Here is a 27518-nt window from a genome sequence, read left to right as displayed (position 1 = left end):
TGTGGCTAACGTTCTTTGACCACTGCAGCCCTACCTGGTCTATTTTTTTCCTAAGCTGTTTGACCTTGGGCACATGGCCTTTCTGATTCTCAAGTTTCCTTATCTGTAACAGGTGAGGGCCAGTGAGGGTGCGACTTGGTCTCTAAATTCTCTCTTGACTTGAAAAGGGTGTGTTCCTACCTGTGTAATTCACATGAGAGTCTGACCTGGAAATCAAAACAGATCACAATTCAGAGGGATTCCAGCCAGAGTAAAAGCCTCAAGTGACAATTCAAGCAACTAAAATATTTTTTAAATTCCCTTAATAGTAACTGGGAATCTATTCTGCATCATACTCCTTACTAGGCAGTTCCTATTACATTATCTTACTTTTTTTCCTAACAGAGTTATGCGGTAGGTACCTTTATCCTACTTCCGTGTGGTAGAAAGTGAGATGCAGCAGAGAGGAGGCTGGCCCAGGGTCTCACTGCAGGGAAGTGGCAGAGTCAGGAAGCCCTGGCTTTAAGGCTCCACTTAACCCAGCTCCTACTCGCTGGAAGAGAAAGAAGGGATCTTTCCTCCTCCCCTTGGCTTCAGTGTCGTCCTGCTGCTGGGAGCTGGGCTGGGGCTCTGGGAGAGTCTGGGTGGGGCTGACTTCAGGGCCTGACCTCTCCCTTCAGGGCATCCTGGGGTCCGGGCTGGCGCTCAAGGTGCAGGAGCAACACCGTCAGAAGCACTTTGAGAAAAGGAGGAAGCCCGCTGCTGAGCTCATCCAGGTCTGTCTGCCTGGGGATGAACTGGAATGGAACTGAGATCCCGCGTAGCTGCCTCTGCTTGTGTGTCTGTGTGTCTGTCTCTGTGTGTGTGTCTATAGACAGCCAGGCAGCAGTGGGTGTTGGTCTCCTGCCAGCTCTCCATCCTTATCTCTCCCCCAACTGTGGGCTGGGGGTTGGGGACCATCATGAGAGATGGTGGGAGAGGCAGAGTGTTCCCTCTTTCACTTCAGAGAAAGTTCCTGCTTTGTGGTTTTATGGGCCACTGGGAGCGCAGAGAATAGGAAAAGAGAGCGTTCTGCCTCTAGCTGCCTGGGACTGCATGTCTGCGTGACCACCCACTCGTGAACTTGTGTCCAGTTGCAGTGAGGGTCTCTGTGGGTCAGATACAGGATGTTATCCTCCATACTGTAGTTTCTAGGCCAGTGCTGATCTCTAAGAGTCCACTCTATCTTCGCAAACCCCAAACCATCACGGTATACAGAAGATCTAGTATATTAGAATCAAAACCTCATCTCCCGGGCTGTCCCTTGCACTGGGAAATGCACAGAAGTGGCACAGAAGACTGTTTGTCTTCCTACCTGTTTGAGAAATCTCAAGGAATCTTGCAACGAGAGTAATCCCTGCTCCTTTCAGGGATCTTCTACCCAGTACCCGCCTCCCCCGTCCACTGTAGTTCACCTCTCCACATCCCACACCATCAATTATAGCTCCGAGATGATGGGGTCAAGGAAGGCTTTCTTCCCATAGGAGCTACAGAAAGCCAAGAATCCGGCTTCTCTGGATATGACCTCACTGCACGTTATACTCTTAGGTGTCAAGGGCTTTCTGTTTTAATGTTGTGGGATTCCATGTGAAAGTTTCGGGTGACACCAAGTCATTCCTGTCCCTCTTTTCTCCTCCCCAGGCCGCCTGGAGGTACTATGCTACCAACCCCAACAGGATTGATCTTGTGGCGACATGGAGGTTCTATGAATCAGTCGTCTCTTTTCCGTTCTTCAGGCAAGTGGCCACTCATCTGAATGCTCAGAGCGTGACTGACCATCCCTCCCGTGCGTCTGTATTTGTGCCTGTTGGCTTCACGGTTTCCCGGAGGACGTCCTTCAGGGCAGTGGTTCCCAATCTGGGCTGCATGTTAGAATCATTAGAGCTTAAAATATCCCAATGCCTAGACCATACCCAGGCAGATTCAATCAGAATCCCCAGGGTTGCAGCCCAGGCATCAGTATTTTTTTAAAGCTCCCCAGATGACCCCAGGGTGTCACCCAGCATTTCCAGCTAAACAGTGTAGAGTGGCTGAAAAGGGAGGTCGGGCCAGTGTTTGAGCAGATCAGTGGCTGAGGAAGTGAGGATCCAGTGCAATGGGCCACCCTGGCGGTCCTGGAGGCCACAGCACCTGCCCATGGCCTGCACCGCCAGACCACTCTGGACAGGGGGAAAGGCACGGGGAAGAAGCAGCTGGGGGCCCAGAGATGTGGTTTTGTGTTCTCAGAGGTGGGAGATTAAATGAAAGGCTTCAGGAAAAAAAAAAAATTAAAACCTCTTCCTATGGCCAGCACCTAAGTCATTTTTTTTATTATTTTTTTAAAAATTTCTTTTGGCCACGCCACACAGCTTACGGGGTCCTAGTTCCCCAACCAGGGATCAAACCCATGCCCCCTGCAGTGGAAGCGCAGAGTCCTAGCCACTGGACCGCCAGGGAAGTCCCTGGCCAGCACCTATGAAAAGGGAGAGGGAGATGAATACTTAATTGGATGTCCAGTATGTTCCTGGAATCCAAGTTCACATTTCATTTAATTCTCACAGGCATCCTATGAAATAAGTCAGAGGTTCTCAAATGTCAAGGTGCGTTAAAATCAGCGGGGAACTGTAAACACCAGATCCTGCGTCCACCGTCAGCAATTTCAATGGCGTTAGAGTAGCTCAAGCACCTCACATAGGCGCCCCTGTTGATTCTAACACAGTGGCCCATGGTGCATGCTTGGAGACGGGCGGGGTGGTCAGTATCACCAGGCTCCTCTCGTGGATGAGCCAGCTGGGGCTCAGGAACTTTGGTCATTTTGGCCAGTGTCAGCCGCATCTAGAGGCCCCCAAAGCCCATGATCTTTTCACTACTTGGGCTTCTGAAATAGACCACACCTTGCCAGGTTTTGTTTTTTAATTTTTGAAATTTATTTTATTTATTTTTTTATACAGCAGGTCCTTATTAGTCATAAATTTTATACACATCCGTGTATACATGTCAATCCCAATCGCCCAATTCATCACACCCCCACCACCACCACTTTCCCCCCTTGGTGTCCATACTTTTGTTCTCTACATCTGTGTCTCTATTTCTGCCCTGCAAACTGGTTCATCTGTACCATTTTCTAGGTTCCACATATACACATTAATATATGATATTTGTTCTTCTCTTTCTGACTTACTTCACTCTGTATAACAGTCTCTAGATCCATCCACGTCTCTACAAATGACCCAATTTTGTTCCTTTTTATGGCTGAGTAATATTCCATAGTATATATGTACCACATCTTCTTTATCCATTCGTCTGTCGATGGGCATTTAGGTTGCTTCCATGACCTGGCTATTGTAAATAGTGCTGCAATGAACATTGGGGTGCATGTGTCTTTTTGAATTATGGTTTTCTCTGGGCATATGCCCAGAGAGTAGTGGGATTGCTGGGTCATATGGTAATTCTATTTTTAGTTTTTTAAGGAACCTCCATACTGTTCTCCATAGTGGCTGTATCAGTTTACATTCCCACCAACAGTGCCAGAGGGTTCCCTTTCCTCCACACCCTCTCCAGCATTTGCTGTTTGTAGATCTGGCGATGCCCATTCTAACCAGTGTGAAGTGATACCTCGTTGTAGTTTTGATTTCCGTTTCTCTCATAATTAGTGATGCTGAGCATCTTTTCATGTGCCTCTTGGCCATCTGTATGTCTTCTTTGGAGAGATGTCTATTTAGGTCTTCTGCCCATTTTTGGATTAGATTGTATGTTTCTTTAATATTGAGCTGCATGAGCTGTTTATATATTTTGGAGATTAATCCTTTGTCTGTTGATTCGTTTGCAAATATTTTCTCCCATTCTGAGGGTTGCCTTTTCATATTTTTTCTTGTGCCCTACCCAGGTACGTGGGGAGTTTCTTGCCTTTTAGGAGGTCTGAGGTCTTCTGCCAGCGCTCAGTGGGTGTTCTATAGGAGAGTTCCACGTGTAGATGTATTTCTGATGTATCTGTGGGGAGGAAGGTGATCCCCGCATCTTACTCTTCCGCCATCTTCTCCGACTGCCGAGAAATCATAAAGGGGCTTTTCTGGCGCAAGGTGGCCATCCCTGGTTTCACATCCACATGATCTCAGGCACAAACCTCCTTGTTTTTCTGTTTTGTCTTTAAGTTACTTGTTGAAACAACTGGCCCGTGGTCCCAAGGACTGTCCGGCTTTGGCTGGTGGGGCCCCCCCCAGAGCCGGCAGCCTCAGTGAGGCCGCCCTCCCCTCGGGCTCCGGGGCAGTTCAGCCAGTCTTTTCATCTTGTTTATGGTTTCCTTTGCTTTGCAAAAGGTTTTAAGTTTCATTAGGTCCCATTTGTTTATTTTTGTTTTTATTTCCATTACTATAGGAGGTGGGTCAAAAAAGATCTTGCTGTGATTTATGTCGAAGAGTATTCTTATGTTTTCCTCTAAGAGTCTTTTTTTTTTTTTTTTTTTTTGCGGTACTCGGACCTCTCACTGTTGTGACCTCTCCCGTTGTGAAGCACAGGCTCCGGACGCGCAGGCTCAGCGGCCGTGGCTCACGGGCCTAGCCGCTCCACGGCATGTGGGATCTTCCCGGACCGGGGCACGAACCCGTGTCCCCTGCATCGGCAGGTGGACTCTCAACCACTGCGCCACCAGGGAAGCCCCCTCTAAGAGTTTTATTGTGTCCTGTCTTACATTAAGGTCTCTAATCCATTTTGAGTTTATTTTTGTATATGGTGTTAGGGAGTGTTCTAATTTCATTCTTTTACATGTAGCTGTCCAGTTTTCACAGCACCACTTATTGAAGAGACTGTCTATTCTCCATTGTATATCCTTGCCTCCTTTGTCATAGATTAGTTGACCATAGGTGCCTGGGTTTATCTCTGGGCTTTCTATCTTGTTCCATTGATCTTTGTTTCTGTTTTTGTGCCAGTACCATATTGTCTTGATTACTGTAGCTTTGTAGTATAGTCTGAAATCAGGGAGTCTGATTCCTCCAGCTCCGTATTTTTTCCCTCAAGACTGCTTTGGCTATTCAGGGTCTTTTGTGTCTCCATATAAATTTTAAGATGATTTGTTCTAGTTCCGTAAAAAATGCCATTGGTAATTTGATAGGGATTGCATTGAATCTGTAGATTGCTTTGGGTAGTATAGTCATTTTCACAATATTGATTCTTCCAATCCAAGAACATGGTATACCTCTCCATCTGTTGGTATCATCTTTAATTCCTTTCATCAGTGTCTTATAGTTTTTTGCATACAGGTCTTTTGTCTCCATAGGTAGCTTTATTCCTAGGTATTTTATTCTTTTTGTTGAAATGGTAAATGGGAGTGTTTCCTTAATTTCTCTTTCAGATTTTTCATCATTAGTATATAGGAATGCAAGAGATTTCTGTGCATTAATTTTGTACCCTGCAACTTTACCAGATTCCTTGATTAGCTCTAGTAGTTTTCTGGTGGCATCTTTAGGATTCTCTATGTATAGTATCATGTCATCTGCAAACAGTGACAGTTACTTCTTCTTTTCCAGTTTGTATTCCTTTTATTTCTTTTCCTTCTTTGATTGCTGTGGCTAGGACTTCCAAAACTATGTGGAATAATAGTGGTGAGAGTGGATATCCTTGTCTTGTTCCTGATCTTAGAGGAAATGCTTTCAGTTTTTCACCATTGAGAATGATGTTTGCTGTGGGTTTGTTGTATATGGCCTTTGTTATGTTGAGGTAGGTTCCCTCTATGCCCACTTTCTGTAGAGCTTTTATCATAAATGGGTGTTGAATTTTGTCAAAAGCTTTTTCTACATCTATTGAGATGATCATATGGTTTTTATTCTTCAGTTTGTTCATATGGTTTATCACATTGATTGATTTACATATATTGAAGAATCCTTGCATCCCTGGGATAAATCCCACTTGATCGTGGTGTATGATCCTTTTAATGTGTTGTTGGATTCTGTTTGCTAGTATTTTGTTGAGGACTTTTGCATCTCTGTTCATCAGTAATATTGGCCTGTAATTTTCTTTTTTTGTAGTATCTTTGTGTGGTTTTGGTATCAGGATGATGGTGGCCTCATGCAATGAGTTTGTGAGTGTTCCTTCCTCCACAATTTTTTGGAAGAGTTTGAGAAGGATGGGTGTTAGCTCTTCTCTAAATGTTTGATAGAATTCACCTGTGAAGCCATCTGGTCCTGGACTTTTGTATGTTGGAAGATTTTTAATCACAGTTTCAATTTCATTACTTGTAATTGGTCTGTTGATATTTTCCATTTCTTCCTGGTTCAGTCTTGGAAGGTTATACCTTTCTAAGAATTTGTCCATTTCTTCCAGGTTGTCCATTTTATTGGCATAGAGTTGCTTGTAGTAGTCTCTTGGGATGCTTTGTATTTCTGCGGTGTCTGTTGTAACTTCTCCTTCTTCATTTCTAATTTTATTGATTTGAGTCCTCTCCCTCTTTTTCTTGATGAGTCTGGCTAATGGTTTATCAATTTTGTTTATCTTCTCAAAGAACCAGCTTTTAGTTTTATTGATCTTTGCTATTGTTTTCTTTGTTTCTATTTCATTTATTTCTGCTCTGATCTTTATGATTTCTTTCCTTCTTCTAACTTTGGGTTTTGTTTGTTCTTCTTTCTCTAGTTCCTTTAGGTGTAAGGTTAGATTGTTTATTTGAGATTTTTCTTGTTTCTTGAGGTAGGCTTGTATAGCTATAAACTTCCCTCAGAACTGCTTTTGCTGCATCCCATAGGTTTTGGATCATCGTGTTTTCATTATCATTTGTCTCTAGGTATTTTTTGATTTCCTCTTTGATTTGTTCAGTGATATCTTGGTTATTTAGTAACGTATTGTTTAGCCTCCATGTGTTTGTGTTTTTTACGTTTTTTTCCCTGTAATTGATTTCTAATCTCATAGCATTGTGGTCAGAAAAGATACTTGATATGATTTCAATTTTCTTAAATCTACTGTGGCTTGATTTGTGACCCAAGATGTGATCTATCCTGGAGAATGTTCCATGCATACTTGAGAAGAAAGTGTAATCTGCTGTTTTTGGATGGAATGTCCCATAGATATCAATTAAATCTGTCTGGTCTGTTGTGTCATTTAAAGCTTCTGTTTCCTTATTTATTTTCATTTTGGATGATCTGACCATTGGTGTAAGTGAGGTGTTAAAGTCTCCCACTATTATTGTGTTACTGTCAATTTCTTCTTTTTAGCTGTTAGCAGTTGCGTTATGTATTGAGGTGTCCTATGTTGGGTGCATAAATATTTATAATTGTTATATCTTCTTCTTGGATTGATCCCTTGATCATTATGTAGTGTCCTTCCTTGTCTCTTGTAACGTTCTTTATTTTAAAGTCTATTTTATCTGATACGAGTATTGCTACTCCAGCTTTCTTTTGATTTCCATTTGCATGGAATATCTTTTTCCATCCCCTCCCTTTGAGTCTGTATGTGTCCCTATGTCTGAAGTGGGTCTCTTGTAAACAGCATATATATGGGTCTTGTTTTTGTATCCATTCAGCAAGCCTGTGTCTTTTAGTTGAAGCATTTAATCCATTCACGTTTAAGGTAATTATTGATATGTATGTTCCTATGACCATTTTCTTAATTGTTTTGGGTTTGTTTTTATAGGTCCTTTTCTTTTTTTTTTTTTCATTTTAACATCTTTATTGGAATATAATTGCTTTACAATGGTATGTTAGTTTCAGCTTCACAGCAAAATGAATCAGTTATATATATACATATGTTCCCATATCTCTTCCCGCTTGCGTCTCCTTCCCTCCCACCCTCCCTATCCCACCCCTCCAGGCGGTCACAAAGCACCAAGCTGATCTCCCTGTGCTATGCGGCTGCTTCCCACTAGCTATCTGCCTTACATTTGGTAGTGTATATATGTCCATGCCTCTCTCTCGCTTTGTCACCGTTTACCCTTCCCCCTCCCCATAGCCTCAAGTCCATTCTCTAGTAAGTCTGTGTCTTTATTCCTGTTTCACCTCTAGGTTTTTCATGACATTTTTTTCCTTAAATTCCATATATATGTGTTAGCATACGGTATTTGTCTCTCTCTTTCTGACTTACTTCACTCAGTATGACAGACTCTGGGTCTATCCACCTCATTACAAATAGCTCAATTTCATTTCTTTTTATGGCTGAGTAATATTCCATCATGTATATGTGCCACATCTTCTTTATCCATTCATCCGATGATGGACACTTAGGTTGTTTCCATCTCCTGGCTATTGTAAATAGAGCTGCAATGAACATTTTGGTACATGACTCTTTTTGAATTATGGTTTTCTCAGGGTATATGCCCAGTAGTGGGATTGCTGGTTCATATGGTAGTTCTATTTGTAGTTTTTTAAGGAACCTCCATACTGTTCTCCACAGTGGCTGTATCAATTTACATTCCCACCAACAGTGTAAGAGGGTTCCCTTTTCTCCACACCCTCTCCAGCATTTATTGTTTCTAGATTTTTTGAGGATGGCCATTCTGACTGGTGTGAGATGATATCTCATTGTAGTTTTGATCTGCATTTCTCTAATGATTAGTGATGTTGAGCATTCTTTCATGTGTTTGTTGGCAGCCTGTGTATCTTCTTTGGAGAAATGTCTATTTAGGTCTTCTGCCCATTTTTGGATTGGGTTGTTTGTTTTTTTGTTATTGAGCTGCATGAGCTGCTTATGAATTTTGGAGATTAATCCTTTGTCAGTTGCTTCATTTGCAAATATTTTCTCCCATTCTGAGGGTTGTCTTTTGGTCTTGTTTATGGTTTCCTTTGCTGTGCAAAAGCTTCCAAGTTTCATTAGGTCCCATTTGTTTACTTTTGTTTTTATTTCCATTTCTCTAGGAGGTGGGTCAAAAAGGAGATATAGGTCCTTTTCATCTCTTGTGTTTCCCACTTAGAGAAGTTCCTTTAGCATTTGTTGAAGAGGCGGTTTCGTGGTGCTGAATTCTCTTAGCTTTTGCTTGTCTGTAAAGCTTTTGATTTCTTCATCGAATCTGAATGAGATCCTTGCTGGGTAGAGTAATCTTGGTTGTAGGTTGTTCCCTTTCATCACTTTAAGTACATCATGCCACTCCTTTCTGGCTTGTAGAGTTTCTGCTGAGAAATCAGCTGTTAACCTTATGGGAGTTCCCTTGTATGTTATTTGTCATTTTTCCCTTGCTGCTTTCAATAATTTTTCTTTGTCTTTAATTTTTGCCAGTTTGATTACTATGTGTCTCAGCATGTTTCTCCTTGGGTTTATCCTGTATGGGACTCTCTGTACTTCCTGGACTTGGGGGGCTATTTCTTTTCCCGTGTTAGAGAAGTTTTTGACTATAATCTCTTCAAATATTTTCTCAGGTCCTTTCTCTCTCTCTTCTCCTTCTGGGACCTCTATAATGCGAATGCTGTTGTGTTTAATGTTGTCCCAGAGGTCTCTTAGGCTGTCTTCATTTCTTTTCATTCTTTTTTCTTTATTCTGTTCCATGGCAGTGAATTCCACCATTCCATCTTCCAGGTCACTTATCCATTCTTCTGCCTCAGTTTTTCTGCTATTGATTCCTTCTAGTGTATTTTTCATTTCAGTTATTGTATTGTTCATCTCTGTTTGTTTGTGCTTTAATTCTTCTAGGTCTTTGTTAAACATTTCTTGCATCTCCTCGATCGTTGCCTCCATTCTTTTTCTGAGGTCCTGGATCTTCTTCACTCTCATTATTCTGAATTCTTTTTCTAGAAGGTTCCCTATCTCCACTTCATTTAGTTGTTTTTCTTGGTTTTTATCTGTTTCTTCCTCTGGTATATAGCTCTCTGCCTTTTCATCTTGTCTGTCTTTCTGTGAATGTGGTTTTTGTGCCACAGGCTGCAGGACTGTAGTTCTTCTTGCTTCTGCTGTCTGCCCTCTGGTGGATGAGGCTATCTAAGAGGCTTGTGCAAGCTTCCTGATGGGAGGGACTGGTGGTGGGTAGAGCTGGGTGTTGCTCTCATGGGCAGAGCTCAGTAAAGCTTTAATCCACTTGACTGCTGATGGGTGGGGCTGGGTTCCCTCCCTGTTGGTTGTTTGGCCTGAGGCAACCCAACACTGGAGCCTACCTGGGCTCTTTGTTAGGGCTAATGGCGGACTCTGGGAGGGCTCACACCAAGGAGTACTTCCCAGAACTTCTGCTGCCAGTGTCCTTGTCCCTGCAGTGAGCCACAGCCACCCCCTGCCTCTGCAGGAGACCCTCCCATACTAGCAGGTAGGTCTGGTTCAGTCTCCCCTAGGGTCACTGCTCCTTCCCCTGGGTCCCAATGCACACACTACTTTGTGTGTGCCCTCCAAGAGTGGAGTCTCTGTTTCCCCCAGTCCTTTTGAAGTCCTGCGATCAAATCCCACTAGCCTTCGAAGTCTGATTCTCTAGGAATGCCTCCTCCTGTTGCCGGAACCCCAGGTTGGGAACCTGACGTGGGGCTCAGAACCTTCACTCCAGTGGGTGGACTTCTGTGGTATAAGTGTTCTCCAGTCACCCACCCAGCGGTTATGGGATTTGATTTTACTGGGATTGTGCCCCTCCTACCATCTCATTGTGGCTTCTCCTTTGTCTTTGGATGTGGGGTATCTTTTTTGATGAGTTCCAGCGTCTTCCTGTCAATGATTGTCCAGCAGGTAGTTGTGATTCTGGTGTTCTCACAAGAGGGAGTGAGAGCACGTCCTTCTACTCCGCCATCTTGGTTCCTGATCTCAGTAATCTAAGCTTTCACCTTAGGAAACTAGAGGTGCCCGTGACTCGCCGCTAGTTGCGCTCAGGCAGGAAACACGCTCACCGACACCATCAGCGAAGTGCCCAAAATCTTTGCTAGATTTTAGACACTGTGGTCCAGAGCTCAGATTTTTAAGTGTGTGGATAGAAGCCTGGGTGGATAGGACCCTTGAGTTGGAAGAAGTAGAGGGACACTCAGAACTCATACCTGGAGTGGAAACCCTGCCCCGAAGCGTGTTTCTGCCACGTGTCTGGGTTCATGAACCGTAGCATGACCCAGTGCTGGACGGGTGGGCCCCCCAACCCCATCCCACCTTCCCACACTCTCATGGTGGAGCCTGGGGCCAGGCTCTGAACTCGGCCTCAATTTTCCCTCCACTTCCATCCCTGGACTGTGGTAAAGGTTTAAGAAAATTCATGACATCATGACTGACTCATTTCCCTGCATAAAACCTTCCACTGGATAACCATGATGAAGAGAACAAGATCCCAACCCTGACCACGACCCGCAGGGCCCCAGAACCTCAGGGCTCTGCTTACCTCTCCCATCTCAGCGTCTATGGTGCTGTTACTCCCAAGAGGGTCTAGTGGCATGTGGCATTTTCTAGTCCAGGCTTTCGGTCCACCAATATTTTTGAGCCCCTTGTGTATGCTAAGGATTGGACCAGACTATGCAGGTCACAAGTGACTTGTGAAGGACTCTGACCTTGATCCTGAAAGCGAAGAGAAGCCACTGGCGGCAGAGAAAGACATGATCAGATGTGTGTTTCAGGAAAGTGACAGGAGCGAGGATGGATTGGACAGGCTCAGGATTCTATACAAGGAGATCAGCTAACAAAGGAATGCAGGATTCAGGGGAAGAGGAAATGAGAGCTTAAACCAAGGTAACAGCAGTAGGAAGGGACGATAGAGGGAGGACCTGAAAGGGAATAAGCAAAGGGAAAGAAACTCAGGGAGTGATGACTTGTGGGAGAGTTAATGAGATGAGAAGAAGCAAGGCTTCTGTAATGGAATGATAAATTTTGGTTTACTAACTGTGTCTTCTTACTTGTAATTAGATTTACTCAGAAGATGATCTCTGTGATTCCTTTTGATTCTAACATTCGATTGTTGCTATAATCATTTTGGGTTTGGGATAGTATCAGCTTTCCTGGGGATAACAAGGGTCTTAGAATGGGCAGGTGGCTTCTCCTGAAGAGAACAGAGTGACCTTGAACTCAAAAACAAGAACTTGTGCAACCACATTGAATTCTGAATCAAGATTTCTGTTTGCTTTGCATCCCAAGGTCTTGGCAAGAGGCCCATTCTTTTGCGTTGATTTATTATAAATAAGGCATTGTCCCAGCTGTCGGAGACTCCAAGGAATATGTTGTGCTGCAGACAGCAGCCGTGATATGGGAATGGCTTTTACACTAAGAGAGAACATTTCTTTCCGTTTTTCAAGGACAAAAGTATAAAACCACTAGGGAATTCACTTGGTAACCATTCTGAAGCAAGGCCGTCCCTTGGGAGAAGAATGCCCCCCCCCGCCCATATTCCAACCCACTCCATATGTTTAATGGCAAAAAAAAAAAAAGTAGCTGATAATACACTAGTGTGTCCTCACCTGCTTCCTAAAGGCTTTTTTATTTGATTTACTTTTTTGAAAGAACACTTTATTGAGATATATTTCATATATTACAAAAGGATTTCACATACCATAAAAGGTACCCTTTTAAAGTAATAATTTGGTAGGTTTTTAGTATATTCACAAAGTTGGGCATTGATCGCCACTATCTAACTCCAGAGTATTTTCATTACCCCAAACACAAGCCCTGTGCCCTTTAGCAGTTACTCCTGGTTCCCTCTTCTCCCCCAGCCCTTTGCAAACCACTAATATTTTCTCTCTCAATTCTGCCTATTCTGCACATTTCATATAAAAATAAAATCTTATAATGTGATTTCTTTCATTTGTCATAATATTTTCAAGTTGCATCTATGTTGTCTTGTGTATCAGAACTTTATTCCTTTTATGGCTGAATGATACTCCATCATATATACCCCACTGTATTTATCCATTCGTCAGTTGATGCATATTTGTGTTATTTCCATTTTTTGGCCCATGAACATTCAGGTACATGTTGTGTGGATATGTGTTTCCAATGCTCTTGGGTGTATACCTAGGAGTGGAATAGGTAACTCTATGTTTAACTTTTTGAGGAACTGCCAGACTGTTTTCCATGGTGAAGGATGAAGTTGTGTAGTCCATTTCTAAGAGTGGTGTCAGGGCTTCCCTGGTGGCGCAGTGGTTGAGAGTCCGCCTGCCGATGCAGGGGACACGGGTTCGTGCCCCGGTCCGGGAAGATCCCACATGCCGTGGAGCGGCTGGGCCCGTGAGCCATGGCCGCTGAGCCTGCGCGTCCGGAGCCTGTGCTCCTCAACGGGAGAGGCCACAACAGTGAGAGGCCCGCGTACCGCAAAAAAAAAAAAAAAAAAAGAGTGGTGTCATATCAGTTTCCAGCAAGTGTAGTTTTTCGTTAATTTGCAAGTATATGTGTGTATGTATACACATGTGTACATATGTGTATGTATATACATGCATATTTGGGGCTAGCAGTGATGAGTGATGGTATTGCCTTTTTTGTTTTTCTTTTGTGATTACTTAAAATTATAAAATCGTTACTTTTGAATTGCAAAGAACCTCAGAGAGTGTCAAGTCCCACCCCAATTTCATATGAGAAGAAACTGAGGCCCCCCCAGCAGCTCAGGGGCTTGCTCGAGGCCACACATCACGTTGGGCATAGCTGGGACCAAACCCAGGTCTTCTGATTTGCTGGCCAATGGAAACTGTGTAGCCCTAGTAGAAGTAGGTGGTAGGAGGCTGAGAAGGTACAGGAAGATGCTGGGGGGATGGGAGATTGTACATCCTCATGCACAAGCAGAGAAGAGAGCAGACATTAAAAACCAGGTGTTGCTTACCACCAACAAAAACACATGCACACAGATTTGTTCCCTAAAAGTGATAGTAGAATTGTCTATAGCTGCGCCGCCCAGTATGGTGACCACTAATTACCTGTGGCTGTTGAGCATCTATTACTAGTTACTGAGGAACTGACTTGTTAATTTTCTTCCATCTTAATTTAAACAGCCATATGTGATGATTGATTAGCGGCTACCATTGGACAGTGCGGCTTTGGAATCATGAGATATTAGAACTAAAGTGAAGCTGAGACTTAGGCCCAAGAAACAGAAGTTACTTGACCAAGAAGACCCAGTTAATTTATTGTAGAACCAGAACTTGTTCTTTTTATGACCAGGGTCAAGATTACTGGAGTGCTTAGAAATGGGGAAGGGGGACTATATGCTGTAACCCTTTGCTACGGCCAAATAATATTGGATCTGTTTCCATACAGGCTATCTCGTTTAATCTTTAGAATGTCCTGGGAGATAAGTAGAATGGGGAACTCCATTTTTCATAGCCATAAGCTTATAGGTGAAGAATCATAGCATCAGTGAGATTAATCAGCTTGTCTAATGTCACCCAGCTAGTAAGCAATGGAGCGAAGATCGGAACCCAGGTCTTATGCCAAAGCCCATTATATCTCTGGAAAGAAAGAGTTTTTTGGGTTTTTTTTGTTTTTTTTTTTGTTTTTTTGCGGTACGTGGGCTTCTCACTGTTGTGGCCTCTTCCGTTGCGGAGCACAGGCTCCGGACGTGCAGGCTCAGCAGCCATGGCTCATGGGCCCAGCTGCTCTGCGGCATGTGGGAGGTCACTGGCTTGCGGGGGGTGGGGGGGAAGTGGGGAGGTTGGGGAGTTCTGATGCTGGAGGGGGAGGCATGGCATCATTGTCCTGTAGCATGAGAAGGGAATGGAAGTGGTGCCTCTAATTCTTTTTTTTAAATTGAAATATAGCTGATTTACAATATTGTGTTAGTTTCAGGTGTACAGCATAGCGACTCAGTTATATAATTTTTCAGATGATTTTCCATTATAGTTACAAGATCCTCCCTGTGCTATACAGTAAATCCTTGTTGCTTGTCTATTTGATGTATAGTAGGGTGTATCTGATAGTCCCATACTCCTAATTTATCCCTCCCTTTAGCACTGCCCCCCCCCCCACCCAGAGCCCTCTGCTCCCATCCTGCCCTTGGCCCACTGCCTTGCCTTCTTCTCCTCTTAGTGCCGTCCCTACTTTTCCTGGAGCCAAAAGTCAGAGCTTTTTCTGTCCACATGCTTCAGGAGGGGAAATAGGCCCAGAGGATGTGTCCAGCTCAAAGCCACACTAGACCCACAGGCTGAGCTGACGCATGAACTAGAAATCCTTAACTCTCCAACTGGTCCTTTTGCTCTTCTACCAAGATACCTCATATTCTCTCCCCATTTCTCCTACCCCTAGATCCCAATGACAGTCCAGGTATTCATTCAGTATTTCCTGTGCACTTACAAAGTGCCAGGGTAGGGGGTGCTCAGATTTTAGAGCTGAGAGAAGCAGAGGCTCTGCCTCCGCACGACCACGTAATTCTAAGACAATGTGAACCAGTCCAATTCCACGTACGAAGATACTAGCTCAGCCTCAACCCTGGGAATTTAGATAGAAACACCAGGAGGAGCCCCTCCAGCTGGAACTTAAAGGAGGAGTAAGCCTGTTCTAGGCAGAGCCTGAGCGAAGTCTCAGTTGTGAATGTGTGTAGACTGCATGTGGCCTCGTGGTTAGAAGTGTGGGCTCTGGAGCCAGATCATCTAGGTCTGAATCCTGACTCGGCTGCTTCCTGGCTATGAGACCTTGAGCAATTTACTGAATCTCTCTGGGTCTCAGTTTTCTCATCAGGAAAATGGGGGTGATAATAATACTTACCTCATAGGGTTGCTAGTGATGATTAAATACGTGAATCCCTAAAAAGCACTTAGAAGAGTGTCTGCCTACTAACTACCGCACACTAAATAGTAGTGACAATGATGTTGACTGTAATGATGATGGTGGTGACGGAGTGATGGGGTGTGTGGCTGCTAAGTTATGAAATTCCTGGTTTCCTGATCCGTCCCCACCGCTAAACAGATCACCTGAACCCAGCACATGGTGTGGGGCAGCAACCATTTTTGGGATGAATAAAGGAATGAATGGCTGAGAAGAACCTTGGAGTTCAGAGCCAGACCTGTTAGATCACAGGAGGGGTCTGCGGTCTGGCTGGGGAAACCCATGTCATTCACTGGTTCTCCTCCACATGTACCATCTTGTCCCAGAGCTCCACCCTGCTCCTTGATCTTCATCAAAGGGAAGCTTGGGGACAGATTTTGGGGAGAGGGGGAGCTGTTGCATGTAATTTATGCTGTGTTTATTTTTTTTTCTCCCCCGTCTCCTCACAGGAAGGAACAGCTGGACGCAGCAGCCAGGTATGTTTGTGATTATGAAGCCTCTGCTTCCCACCACTGTGTCGGGACAGAGGGTCCAGTTGTGTACACTGTAGGGCCCCTGGGCAGTCATGCAGGTCGTGAGATAGAGTTTGGGGGTTCACTGCTGTTGCTGGCCGCCATTTTCCTCTGCCAATTTCATGTTAATTTACTCAGGAACAACTTAATTGTGATCATAGCAGCAGCCACATTTTGAGTGTTTCTCCTCTGTGTCTGGAGTCGTGCATGTGTTATCTCATGTGGTCCTCACATCCACAGTGAAAGATCGACTCTCGTGTCTTCATTTATGGATTGAGGAGACTGGGGCTCAGAGACGTTGAGTTACTCCGCCTGGGTCACACAGCTACTGAGGAGCAAGACCAAAATTCAAACTCAGGTCTGAATATTAAGACCATGTTGTTTCCATTATATCTTGCTTCGTTTGCTTCTTGGGCTCACAGATGGTTTTTCGAAAAGTGAATCAAGACTATAATTCATGATCCCCAGTAAACCATGCTCACTACAGGCTGCTGCAGAAGCAGGTTGAGCTTCTGCATGAGTCCTCTCTCTTCCTTTTGGTTCCATCTAGAGAAGATGTCACAGTATCAGGGAAACTATGGACCCTGCTCGAGATTGTAAAGGAGGACCATCTCTCGCAAACAGTTTAACTGTTTGTATATAAGTCATCCCTCTATATCCACAGGGGATTGGTTCCAGGACCCTCAAGGATACCAAAATCCGCAGATGCTCAAGTCCCTTGTATAAAATGCCAGAGTGTTTGCATATAACCTATGCGCATCCTTCTGTGTACTTTAAATCATCTCTAGATTAGTTATAATACCTAATACAGTGCAAGTGCTATATCAGTAGTTGTAAACACAACATAAATGCTCTGTAAATCGTTCCCCGTATGTGGCAAATTCAACTTCTGTGTTTTGAAACTTTCTGGAAAATTTTTTTCGAATATTTTTGATCCTCACCTGGCTGAGCCTGTGAATGCGGGACCTGCAGATATGGAAAGCCACCTGCATTTATAAATAGAAATAATTATATGTGTAAATATACATTACGTATATAACATAGATTTAAAGTATTATTGTTGACAAAGTACTTGTAAAGCCTCCCAGTCAATCTCCTGGACACCAACTCAGCTGTTGTCCTTCTAGAGCTGACAGATTGGGCAGAGGAGGTGGTGGGACCCTGGACCATCTGTATGGGAACCCCTTAATCCTGCCTGGAAGGAACAGACAGCACCAGTTAACTCACAGACAAAGACACAGTTTGGACTTTGTCCCTCCTTTATGCAGACTTTCAAATGGAAGGAGCATTTCGTGGTCGGAACCAGTCCGGACTCCAGGGGGCATTTGGGGAGATTGTAAAGGAGGGCTGACCACTGACAGTGATAGTGTCAGGAGACATTTGCTAGAGGACCTGCAGCAGCTCATGTCTCACAGAGGCAGAGCGGGAAGATGCCTCAGAGATCCTCCTCTGGATGCTTTTACAGAAATGAGTCCCCCCAAGAGGGCAGGCTCACCCCAAGTTACGGAAATCATGAGCTCGAGGGGTTACGTGATCTCAGGACTCCCCATGGAGTTCTCTCTCCCCCTCATCTCATGACTGAGGGGGTTTTAAATCATGCAGGTGTTGACACTGCAAGTGAATTACTGCATTGACCTTTATATCCTTTTCTATGGAGACACGAACAGAATTTAGCCAAATTGGAATGTATGAGCAAAATACCGCTGTGCACTGGACTAGGCAGTTTGGCTTAACTTGGGCTTAGATAGATGCATTTTGCAGCTTTGCCGGGCGTGCTTCTCCAGTTATTGAAAACGGGCTCTGAAATCTGCTCATCAGCTTACTCATGCCTCTGTCGAGAGCTCTCCACTCTGCCAGGGGCACATACAGAGGGAAAGGACATTCCATGATTTCTTGGGGTTAGAGTCGCGGGGTGTTTTCTGGCTCCTCCTCTTCAGGAAGAGCGAGGTCAGTTACATAAGCCACTCAGCCTCCCTCATCCAGGCTCGGGTGCAGCACTTTTGACTTGAACAACAAATAGGTTTGGCTGATAGATTGGCAGGTGAGATGGCAGGGGTGATTGTAGCCGTGAAGCTTGGAGGCGGTGCCAGAGATCTGGAGGAAGGATGGGTGAATTGTCGACAGAGGAATCAATTCTTTGACCGAAGAAGGCAGGGAGCAAGGAGACCAGGGAATGGTCAGCAACGTACGTGTGCATTCGGTGAATACTCACTGGTATACCATTAGCTTCTTCAACAGGCTGCCAGCTGACTGGCGTTTCTATCTTACTTTATTATTATTTCTAAATAGGCAGAATCAGATTTGGAGTTCATCTTTTTGACACCTTCTAACACAGGTGGCCCACACATCTGTTTGTCAGCCCAAGGAAAGAGTTATATCCTCTTTAACTTAACAGCTCCTGGTTCTCTGTTGGGATAAGGAAAGGAACATTTTGGGCTTCCCCGGTGGCGCAGTGGTTGAGAATCTGCCTGCTGGTGCAGGGGACACGGGTTCGTGTCCCGGTCCGGGAAGATCCCACATGCCGCGGAGCGGCTGGGCCCGTGAGCCATGGCCGCTGGGCCTGCGCGTCCGGAGCCTGTGCTCCACAACGGGAGAGGTCACAACAGTGAGAGGCCCGTGTACCGCAAAAAAAAAAATTAAAGGAACATTTTAGTCAGCTTGTTGGAAAGAGCTCATACCTGTAGTTTCTTATAAAGCTAGTGCGTGTTCCCACCACCCCCCCCCAGCAAAGGGTCAAGAGAGCTGAGCTTCTTTGGTCCCAAGGATGGGACTGTCTTGACTGATTTGATTTTATGCAGGCTTGTTTGAGGAACAGAAGCCCCCTGACTTCCTACAATGGCTGGGAGGTTGGCTTTGATCACCGTATGCTTCCTTCTCGGGACCTATAACTCTGAGAAGGAAGAGAGCCACCTTCCGCTGTGGGCTTGGTAGGGGCTGAGCAGTTTCCATAGATCGTCTTAATTAATTCTTGTAAAGATGGAGACAGTTGACAACCATCGCCTCACCCCTTCTCACCTAGTTTAGATGCCCCACTCATGGTGCCCTTAAGTAGGACTCAGCACTTCCCCTAAGGAAGCGTTTATTTTTTTTATAAATTTATTTATTCATTTATTTTTGGCTGCATTGGGTCTTTGTTGCTACGTGCGGGCTTTTCTCTAGTTGTGGCACGCGGGGGCTACTCTTCGTTGCGGTGCGCGGGCTTCTCATTGCGGTGGCTTCTCTTGTTGTGGAGCACGGGCCCTAGAGCACGTGGACTTCAGTAGTTGTGGCTCGTGGGCTCAGTAGTTGTGGCTCGCGGGCTGTAGAGCGCAGGCTCAGTAGTTGTGGCGCACGGGCTTAGTTGCTCTGCGGCATGCGGGATCTTCCCCAACCAGGGCTTGAACCCATGTCCCCTGCGTTGGCGGGTGGGTTCTTAACCACTGCACCACCAGGGACGTCCCGCATTTACTTCATAGACAGTCAAAACTTTTAAAATTCCCTCTTCCTCTCTACGAGTTTGATAGGGCTAACACTGTGCCTGAAATGTAGGATGTACTCCATAAATTTGCTGAATGTATAAATAAATGATTTAATGAAGGAGATATTGTACAATCATATTCCTTAGGAGGAAATTGAGCTCAAGCGTGTATGTAACTTACATGTAAGCCAAGGACAGAAATAGCCAAGATGAGGATTTCAGATATAGGTCTGTCTGACTGCATCAGGCCATGCAGGCTGAGTCCCACCACAGCACAGGTGGTCGTCATGCCGTCCTCGTCCTCCAGGAGAAGAGTGAGGTCAGTTCATCTCGCAGACTCTCGATCCTGGCACGTGTTCTCTCTCGGCCAGGAACTCTTACCTCTTTGTTCCGCTGGCTCCTTCACTTCATCTGAGACACTGCCAAACGTCACCTCCTGTGACAGACCCTCCTTGCCTCTCCGGCTGAGACAGACTCCAGAGTCAGACTATCAGACTTCAAAACCTGGCCGCTCTGCTTATGAGCTGTGTGATCTTGAGCAACTTCTGCAACCTCTCTGTGTCCTCATGTCCTCATACGTGGAAGGGGATAATAATAGTCCTAACCTCATAGGCTGCTTGGAATGACGCCTGTGGTCCGGCAGAAGTAAACGCTCACTAGAGATTAGTTCTGCTCATTTGGTGTGTTACTCATCCACGAGATTTGGAAACATGGGAAAAATAATCCTTTTAGGAAACCAACACAGAAAAATATATAGTTCTCACTCTTCCATCAGTGTGTGAGTCTGCGTGTCCTCGGAGCACCAGCTGCAAGTGTTCTGGAATCGTGCTCATAGATCTCCAGACATGCTGGATCAGAGGAAACAAATAGATCCTTGAGCTCAGCAGAGCTAACTTTGCAAACCTGTCCAGATGAGAGTGAAGCAGATCAATATATCAGGGTTATTTTAAAATCACAATGTTCTTCCTACAGCCCAGGAGTCAGTCCTCTCATGACCCTACCTCCTGGTCCCTGCTTTATCCACCGTTTTCCTTCCTCAGCCCAGACAGTCCGTTAGGAACCACCAGCCCCCTAGCCCTCGGCTGCCTCATCACAGAAGTTGGACCAAGGGCTTCCTGAGCCACTTCCTGTGTGTTGTGAGTTTGTGGCCACAGTAGCAGAATTGGTCCCGCATCGTTTTGCCACGTTAGATAATGTGAGTTACAGGCCACTTGGAGGATTTTTTTTTTTTTTTTTTTTTGCGGTACGCGGGCCTCTCGCCGCTGTGGCCTCTCCCGTTGCGGAGCACAGGCTCCGGACGCGCAGGCTCAGCGGCCATGGCTCACGGGCCCAGCCGCTCCGCGGCATGTGGGATCTTCCCGGACCGGGGCACGAACCCTCGTCCCCTGCATCGGCAGGCGGACTCTCAACCACTGCGCCACCAGGGAAGCCTCTTGGAAGATTTTTTGACAGTATGGTTTGGGCACATTGCCAAACCTTTGTGCCTCAGTTTTCTCATCTATATAATGGTTATAGTAAGAATACCTACCTCCTAGGGCTATTGTAAGGATTAAGTGTGAATAGAGCCTTAACCTGGCAAATACTACGTAAGGTTTGCTTTTATTATTACTACTGTCATTATCCTGATTGACACCCACATTTCTGGGTTTTCTGTGCCGAGGATCTCTTCCACATGCTGTAAGGCCAGCTTAGGAGTCAGATCAGCATAGGTTTGAATCTTAGCTTGGCAATGGTTTTCCCCTTCCTTCCTTCCTTCCTTCCTCCCTCCCTCCCTCCCTCCCTCCCTCCCTCCCTCCCTTCCTTCCTTCCTTCCTTCCCTCCTTCCCTCCTTCCCTCCTTCCCTCCTTCCTTCCTTCCTTCCTTCCTTCCTTCCTTCCTTCCTTCCTTCCTTCCTTCCTTCCTTCCATAACCCAAACATTAAGAGCCCTGCTTTGCCTCAGGCCCTAGAGATTCCCAGGGAATTGGGACTCACAGTGTAATGGGGAAGGCACTCACAGTCTGATGGGGGAGGTGGATATGTCAACCAAAAAAGAACAATGTAGTGTGGAGGGTGCTGGTATGGGGAGATTACAGACACAGGAGTACAGAGAAGGTGAGCAGAGGAAGGGAAATCTAAGTTCTACCTGGAACAACACATCAGGAGAGGATCCCTGAGGTGCTTTCCTTTGACTTGACTGTTAAGGGCTGAGTGGCTTTACATGGGGCTGAGGGAGGGATTAGGGCTCTAATTTTGTTCCTTCCCTCCTTCATTCTTTCATCCTTCAAACTAACAAGCATTGAGTCCCTAGGCCTGTAATCTTTCCATGGGCCATCTATTTCTGTATGAGAAATCCCTAGAAACGCCAACTCATTAGGTCAGTAAAGAAGAGCATGCAGAGAAAAATGTGCAAAATGCCTAAATAAATGAGTCTGCATTTCTCTATAGAGGAATTTATATCGTAGCTAGAAACAAAGGATGTGAGTTCTCCTAGCTCTACCGTGAAGTACCAGGATGCTGACGACCACTCCATTTTCACTGTCATCTAATTCCCAATTAAGATCTCTCGTTTTAATGAAAAACAAACATAGGCGAGATAGCGACTTTCATTCATAGTTTTTTCTCAGAGAGAAAAGCAGGGCACCAAAGCCTCAAAGGTTTGGCACGTGGATGGTGACAGATTTTTATTCTCTCTGTGCTTTCTCTGCCTTTTTCAGGGTAGACCATGGTGCTGAAGGAGCCTCTAAAAGGGGACTGCTGGTCTTGTGTAGGCTCTGCCTTTCCCATGTGTAAAGAGGGAAGGAAGAAAGAGTGAAAAAGAGAAGGGACAAAATCAGGGCTTTAACTCCTGTAGGTGGGATTGGCCGCTCTGTGCCGGTTACCCAGTTTGTGCTCATTGAGCTGAACAAACAGAACAAGACAGATTGACCATTTCTTCAAAAGACTCTTCTGTTGGCTGCAGTGACACTGTACTCTTGGCTGCAGTGACATTGTACTCTTGGTTTATCCATCATCCAACTATCCATCATCCATCCATCATCCGTCCATCTGTCCATCCACCCATCCATCATCCATCCATCATCCGTCCATCTGTCCATCCACCCATCCATCATTCATAATACATCATCCATCCATCCACCCATCCATCATCCATCATCCGTCCATCATCGTCCATCTGTTCATCCGTCCATCCACCTATCCAATGAATATTTATTAAGACCCTCCTGTGTACCAGAAGCCCTTTTAGGGAATATAGCTATAAATAAGAAAGATAAGGTCCCCAACTATTTATTTGACAGGCTGCCTCTCAGTCTTCCTAAAAGTAACTTGTCCCAAGCTCAAATTTTGGTTTTTTGTTTTTTAAAAAAAACATATTTATAGCTTATCCAGGACACACATGTCCAACAAAGATGGCATAAGGAGGCAGAGAATATAGTCAGGTTGGTCCCAAGCAAAGTTGTTTACTGAGCACTGTTTGCCTCTGATATTTTTTAACCTTATCTATTGGGTTGTCTCCCTTCCAACTTCTCTCTGATATCACAGCTTCACTGACACCTCCTCCCAACGATCTCATCTTATTCTGTATCCTGGAGGGGAAGGGCAAGAATTGTATTTAAAAGTACCACTCCTAAGGTTCTCTTTGTATTTTGTTCATATGAACACTTTTATGAGTTTTTAATGTGCAAACGTGGGCCCAAGAGCTGAGTGTGAGAGTAGAGACAAAAGAGACTTTAATTGAATTGGAAGTGAGAAGAATCTAGATTGGAACAGAGGAGGACTCAACCCTGGAGGGAGTATATAAGGAGGAGAAATGGGAAGGGAGAGGAGGATATACCACAGGAAGGTATAACCACTGAGAAATTTTCCCAATGGAGAGAGTCTAAATGATTTTTTAATTTTAATTTTTTTAATTTTAAGTTTCTTAAAACAAATTTACATGGTTCATTAGTCAAAATAATATAGAGGCAAACAGTAAAACATCTTAGTACAACTTCCATCCCTGTCTACCCCATTCCACCCTCCTACCCCCCATAAATAATCTTTTTCAGTTTTTAGGTATCTTTCCAGTGTTTCTTTAGCACATACAAACCAAAATTTATTTATATTTTTATATTCCAAATTCCAAAAGTATTTTAAGAGTGACATCTAATATTCAACCTAAGTTGTTTGAGTTGTGAGGCAAATCCTCACCATCTACTAAGATCCGCTTCACACCACAGTCTTGTATCAAGTGTGTATGTGTGTGAAGACAAGGGACCGCCAAACTCAACTTCTGATTTCTTCTCCAAACCTGTTTTGCTCCTTTTGCTCAACTGAAAACAAAATGGCATCACTGTAAAAAAAAAAATCGTGTCCCCACCCACCCATTTGTGTAGCCAGAAACCCAGGAGTGGTGCCTTACCTGCCTCTTGCCCTCGTGGCCACACAGAATCCATCAAGGAAGACTGTTGTGGTTCTTCTCCAGAATAAATGTCCAAGTGCTGGTCTCCTCCTTCCCACTGCAGTCACCCAAGTCCAAGCCACCAGCTTAGGAAACTTCAGTGGCATCTTCTTTGGTCTTTCGTTTTTTCCTTGCTTTCCTCCAATCCATTCTCCATGGAGCAGCCACGGTGTAACCTTTGTTGTTGCTTTTTTTTTTTTTTTTTTTTTTTTTTTTGCGGTACGCGGGCCTCTCACTGCTGTGGCCTCTCCCGTTGCAGAGCACAGGCTCCGGACGCACAGGCTCAGCGGCCATGGCTCACGGGCCCAGCCGCTCCGTGGCATGTGGGATATCCCCGGACCGGGGCACGAACCCGTGTCCCCTGCATCGGCAGGCGGACTCCCAACCACTGCGCCACCAGGGAAGCCCGGTGTTCCCTTTTTTAAAAAAATGTTTTTATTGTGGTAACATACACATAAAATTTACTGTCTTAACCATTTTTAAATGTACATTTCAGTACCGTTAAATATATTCATATTGTTGTGCAACCAATCTCCTGAACTTCTTTGTCTTATAAAACTGAAACTCTGCGCCCATTATACACCAGTTCCCCGTTTCCTCCTCCCTCCAGCCCCTGAAAACCACCATTCAGCTTCCTGCTTCTGCAGGTTTGACTGCTTTAGACACCTCATATGAGTGTAATCATACAGCATTTGTCTTTTGGCGACTGGCTTATTTCACTGAGCATAATATCCTCAAGGTTCATCCATGTTGTAGCACGTGGCAGAATTTCCTTCCTTTTTAAGGCTCCGTCGTATGTTTATACTGCGTTTTGTTTATTCATTCATTCTTCCATCCACGGACATTTGGGTGGTTTCTGCCTTTTGGCTATTGTGAACAGTGCTGCTATGAACATGTGAATTCTTTTTAAAAGCAAAGTTGATATCCTCTTTCCTTCTTAGAACTCTTTGGGTGTCTGCAGGTAGACCTAGAATAAAATAGAAATTCCTATTTTCCTCTTCCTATTTTTGAATTCTATTTCTAAAAATCCCTGACCGACCTGGCCTCTGATCCCATCTTGCCCTTTGTCCCCCATTCACGTATTTTTGGTCACGTGCGCTCCCTTCAGTGGCATAAACCAGCCCTCACACCCTTTGCACCCACGTGCGAGTCTTCCGCCTGGAGAGGTCTCACTCCTTTTCTTTGAAGTCTTGCTTCTTCTTACTCTTCCAGTCTCAGCTTCCATGTCTGGGGCCACCATTATCTTGAACCTGAACCACTGAAACTGGTTCTCTGATTGTTCTTCCCATCCACCCGAGGCCTTCCCTGACCACCCTACCTAAGGTGACCGCATGATATTCTCTGTTACTGCGCTCTGTTTGTTTCCTGGTGTTGACTGAAAAAAAATGCACAACCCAGAAGTTGAGAATTACTTTTTATTCGGCAGACTTTCTGAGGACTTAAGCCCCGGATGCAGCCTCTCAGATCGCTCTGTGGGACCGTTCCAAAGAGCATCCAGGATATACAGGAGTTTCTGCCACAAAGACCGGGTGGTCAGAACATCAAAAGTTTACTGTTCATTAAAGAAACCCTGGCATCTCAGGTTAAGGAGTTTAGCGCTTTTCTATGTATGGGAAGATGCAAAGTCTGGGCTCACTGAAATCATTCCACTGGTAGGCACCTCAGCTCTCTAGGGCCAGTATCTGGTACTTTCTCATCCTGAAGCCCCTCAGAGTGCACCTTGGGGGGCATCGTGTTTCCATCCTGAGCTCCCTCAGGGCTCACCTTCGGGGCAGCTGTAATGTGATGGCTTGATGGCTGTAACATCCTTTGTTTACTGATCTGACAGGCAACATTTTCTTCATCGACACTGGTCAGATTTCCAACAATACATATATCTGTTTGCCTAGTGTGTGATTTCTTGACCTTATTGTAAGCTCACTGGAGGCTGTAAACCACGTCTGTTTTAGTCACAACTATTACCTTAGCAAGTTACTAAGAGCCTAGCATTTTCAAGATGTAGAACACATTTTTGTGGAATAAATACATAACATTAGCTCTATTTTACAGGTGAAAAAAAAAACGGAATCAGAAAGAGTTAACGCCTTACCCAAGTTAAAAAATACTACCTGCAGGGCAGCGATCTGAACCCAGTTCTCTTCTCCCAAAGGCAACACTCTTTCCACTCTACAGCACATCCTCCCTCAGCTGAAGTTGGGTTCATTTTCTTAATCAGAAGGTCAAATATTATTATTCCTTCCTTCTTTCACCCAACGTTGTAACAGTGTTTTCAGTGCTTACTATGTGCCAGGCACTGTGTTAGATGCTGGATCATTAGACAAAGTACAGTTTCTGAACAGATAGCTTTTGGTTTCTTATGCTCAGCTCCGTTGACTTTTTGGGTGGGATAAGTTTTTGCTGTGGGGCCACCCTGTGTGCATTGTGGGAAGTTTAGCAGCATCCCTGGCCTTGACCCACTAGAAGCCAGTAGCACTCTCCAAGTGATGTCAATCAAGTGCGATTCCAGACATGCCATTGGGGGCTAAATGAGAGAGAGAGTCCCTCGAAAGTCAGAGATTTCATTATGGTGGCCAAGCGCCATGGTTGGGAAAAGTCTTTAAGAAAGCACAGTGAGGGCTTCCCTGGTGGCGCAGTGGTTGAGAGTCCACCTGCCGATGCAGGGGACACGGGTTCGTGCCCCGCTCCGGGGATATCCCACATGCCGCGGAGCAGCTGGGCCCGTGAACCATGGCCGCTGAGCCTGCGCGTCCGGAGCCTGTGCTCTGCAACGGGAGAGGCCACAACAGTGAGAGACCCGCATACCTCAAAAAAAAAAAAAGAAAGCACAGTGAATGGATATCTAACTGGACCAAGGGTGGAAGTGTGCCTCGGAACTGATATTTGGACGAAGTTTCAGACAAAAAGTCAGTCTTTTGGTTAAAAGAAGGGATGAAGGTTTTCCTAGATACAGGTCACCACTTGTGCCAAGGCTGGGAAATCAGGGAACTGCGTGGAGCTTAACACAACTTAGAGTTCCCTGGGGCAGGAGCCCAGGGCAGGGGCTGAACAACTTTGCCGGGAAAGAACAGCCTTGACTTTACTTTTGCCATCCTTAGTCTCTATTTCCAGTTTTCCCAATTCGTGTTTGGAAGTCATTTGTCTGCACTTAACAAATCAGGGACCCCGGCTTTCCAAGGGGATCTGATGTCAGCTTCAAGGAGAGCTTTTCTTGTGAGACCCAGCACAGCCTCCAGACACACAGCCTGAATCATGCACTAGAAATCCATACGGAGAAGGGCAGAGATGGGTTTTGAGTTTCAAGGATGAACTTTGCCTTGCGTTTGATTATCCTTTGGGGTCTTGGATTTCAGGTAACACAATTAAGAAGTAAGCTGATCACCCACTTTGCTGGAGAGAGAATTCCGCTAAGCCTCTTAGGCTCAATGGCCGTAATTCAGAGCCGAGGTTCCTGACTTGTGCCCGACACATCTGGATTCCTAATGCTGTCAGAATCCACCTCCCATAAAACGAGCTCTGTGACCAGTGGGGTATTAA

General features: G+C 45.0%; 1 protein-coding gene across 1 annotated transcript in view; it reads left to right on the top strand.

Moving 5' to 3' along the window:
* KCNQ3 (potassium voltage-gated channel subfamily Q member 3) overlaps nucleotides 1-27518 on the top strand; it is a 293437-nt gene that overhangs the window by 250950 nt on the left and 14969 nt on the right. The window contains exons 7-9 of the mRNA XM_060128526.1: nucleotides 660-755; nucleotides 1660-1758; nucleotides 16051-16073. Coding sequence (XP_059984509.1) covers nucleotides 660-755; nucleotides 1660-1758; nucleotides 16051-16073 — 218 coding nt within the window. The remainder of the gene's footprint in view (nucleotides 1-659; nucleotides 756-1659; nucleotides 1759-16050; nucleotides 16074-27518) is intronic.

Source organism: Lagenorhynchus albirostris, chromosome 17, assembly GCF_949774975.1.
Source record: "Lagenorhynchus albirostris chromosome 17, mLagAlb1.1, whole genome shotgun sequence".
Lineage (NCBI taxonomy): Eukaryota > Metazoa > Chordata > Mammalia > Artiodactyla > Delphinidae > Lagenorhynchus > Lagenorhynchus albirostris.
Note: the sequence above shows the minus strand (reverse complement) of the source record. Positions and strands in the feature narration are given on the sequence as shown.